We start from the raw sequence: 2,137 nt of genomic DNA, 5'->3' as shown, positions 1-2,137 counted from the left end.
ATCGCCGGGCCAAATGGAGAAAGCGGGAGCGCAACCAGCAGGCCGAGCTGTGCAAGAACGGCTTCGGCCCGCAGTTCAACGGGCTCATGCAGCCCTACGACGACATGTACCCGGGCTATTCGTACAACAACTGGGCCGCCAAGGGCCTCACGTCGGCCTCCCTGTCCACCAAGAGCTTCCCTTTCTTCAACTCGATGAACGTCAACCCCCTGTCGTCGCAGAGCATGTTCTCCCCGCCCAACTCCATCTCCTCCATGAGCATGTCGTCCAGCATGGTGCCCTCCGCGGTGACCGGCGTCCCCGGCTCCAGCCTCAACAGCCTGAATAACTTGAACAACCTGAGCAGCCCGTCGCTGAATTCCGCCGTGCCGACGCCCGCCTGCCCCTACGCGCCGCCGACTCCCCCGTACGTTTACAGGGACACGTGTAACTCGAGCCTGGCCAGCCTGAGACTGAAAGCGAAGCAGCACTCCAGCTTCGGCTACGCCAGCGTGCAGAACCCGGCGTCCAACCTGAGCGCTTGCCAGTACGCCGTGGACCGGCCGGTGTGAGCCGCGCCCACAGCGCCGGGATCCTAGCACCGTGCCGGGCGGACGGGGCAGCTCTGCCCTGGTGAGACTGGGGATGACGCTAGAAGGTCGTGGGCACGAAAGAAAGGGACAGAAAGAGAAGACAGAGAAAAGGAAACCACTGAATTAAAGAGAGGGGGCTCCCTTGATTTCAAAGGAATTGCCTCGATGCCTGAAATCTTTCACTAAAAGTATTTCCAAAAGTTGCAAGGACACACACACACACACACACACACACAAATGTTTGACTGGATAGGACATTTTAACATTACTATAAGCTTGTTATTTTTTAAGTTTAGCATTGTTAACATTAAAATTACTGAAAGGATGTATATATATCGAAATGTCAAATTAATTTTATAAAAAGCAGTTGTTAGTAATATCACAACAGTGTTTTTAAAGGTTAGGCTTTAAAATAAAGCATGTTCTGCAGAAGCGATTAGGATTTTTCGCTTTCGAGCAAAGGAATGTATATATTAAATACCACACTGTATGTTTCTAACATATTATTATTATTAAAAAATGTGTGAATATCAGTTTTAGAATAGTTTCTCTGGTGGATGCAATGATGTTTCTGAAACTGCTATGTACAACCTACCCTGTGTATAACATTTCGTACAATATTATTGTTTTACTTTTCAGCAAATATGAAAAAAAAAGTGTTTTATTTCATGGGAGTAAAATATACTGCATACAAATTGGTCTGGATTCTTTCTGCCCTGCTCTGTCGCCTGGCCAGGGTTTCTCAGTCACGACCTACTAAACCAGTTCCCGCTGCCTGTGTAGTCAAAGACACAAGGCGGGAGTACCTATTTAAATCTGGTGGAAATAAATTATAATCATCCATCAGAAACAACAACAAAAAAGCACTCCCAGAAAAGGAAAAAAAAAAGATCTGCAAAGTCTGATCCTGTCTCCCAGATTCGTATTTGGCTTAAACCCCGAGGATTCCATTATTACTAGAAAAAAATAATATAAGAGAGAGAGGAGAAAGAAATGTAGAAAGTACACCAGCTTGGAATTTCTCATTGACTCCTGGGGGAGAGGGGTGGGGAACCTGTGCCTCCAGGGAATTGTTCTGGAGAAGTACATGTGTACGTATACCTGTACAGTTTATATACATTCCTCTCAAGAGGAATATGTCTATAAGTTATAAGGAAACACCTCCGGTTCAAAATATTTAGGCCTCCACGTTTATCTTTCAGGCTTAAGTAGAGAGATTCTTCATGTTATATTGCATTACTATTTCCAAATCCTTTAGAGACATTAAAAGAAACAAAGACAGGTTCTAATAACTACAGCCCCTTCGTTTCTCAAAGAGCCCAGGGGGTGAGAGGTTAGAGTGGAGTTTCCTGAGTCTTGTCGAGCAATATGTAGTTGAGACAAAGGTCATGCTCCCCGTGTTTTGTTTTAAATAATATTGACCCATTAATTCTAAACCTGCTTGTTCCTGAAATTATACAGGATTATAGTTTGCAAACTGCAGGACAATGATTCAAATCAAGATGAATTACAGCCCTTGCCCTCCCTCCCATCCTCTGACTTCTAAAGGGGGAATGAGGGTCTGG

The 2,137-nt window shown here is 45.3% G+C and overlaps 1 protein-coding gene across 1 annotated transcript in view; it reads left to right on the top strand.

Moving 5' to 3' along the window:
- Window positions 1-1,267, top strand: part of PITX2 (paired like homeodomain 2) — an 18,983-nt gene extending 17,716 nt beyond the window's left edge. The window contains exon 5 of the mRNA XM_006755235.2: window positions 1-1,267. This exon is cut by the window's left edge and continues 11 nt beyond it. Within this exon, the coding sequence (XP_006755298.1) occupies window positions 1-551 (551 nt within the window). The 3' untranslated portion in view covers window positions 552-1,267.
- The last annotated feature ends 870 nt before the right edge of the window (window positions 1,268-2,137 follow it).

This window comes from Myotis davidii, unplaced genomic scaffold (assembly GCF_000327345.1).
Source record: "Myotis davidii unplaced genomic scaffold, ASM32734v1 scaffold973, whole genome shotgun sequence".
In the NCBI taxonomy this organism is placed as follows: Eukaryota; Metazoa; Chordata; class Mammalia; order Chiroptera; family Vespertilionidae; genus Myotis; species Myotis davidii.
This window is presented reverse-complemented; position numbering and strand designations above follow the sequence as displayed.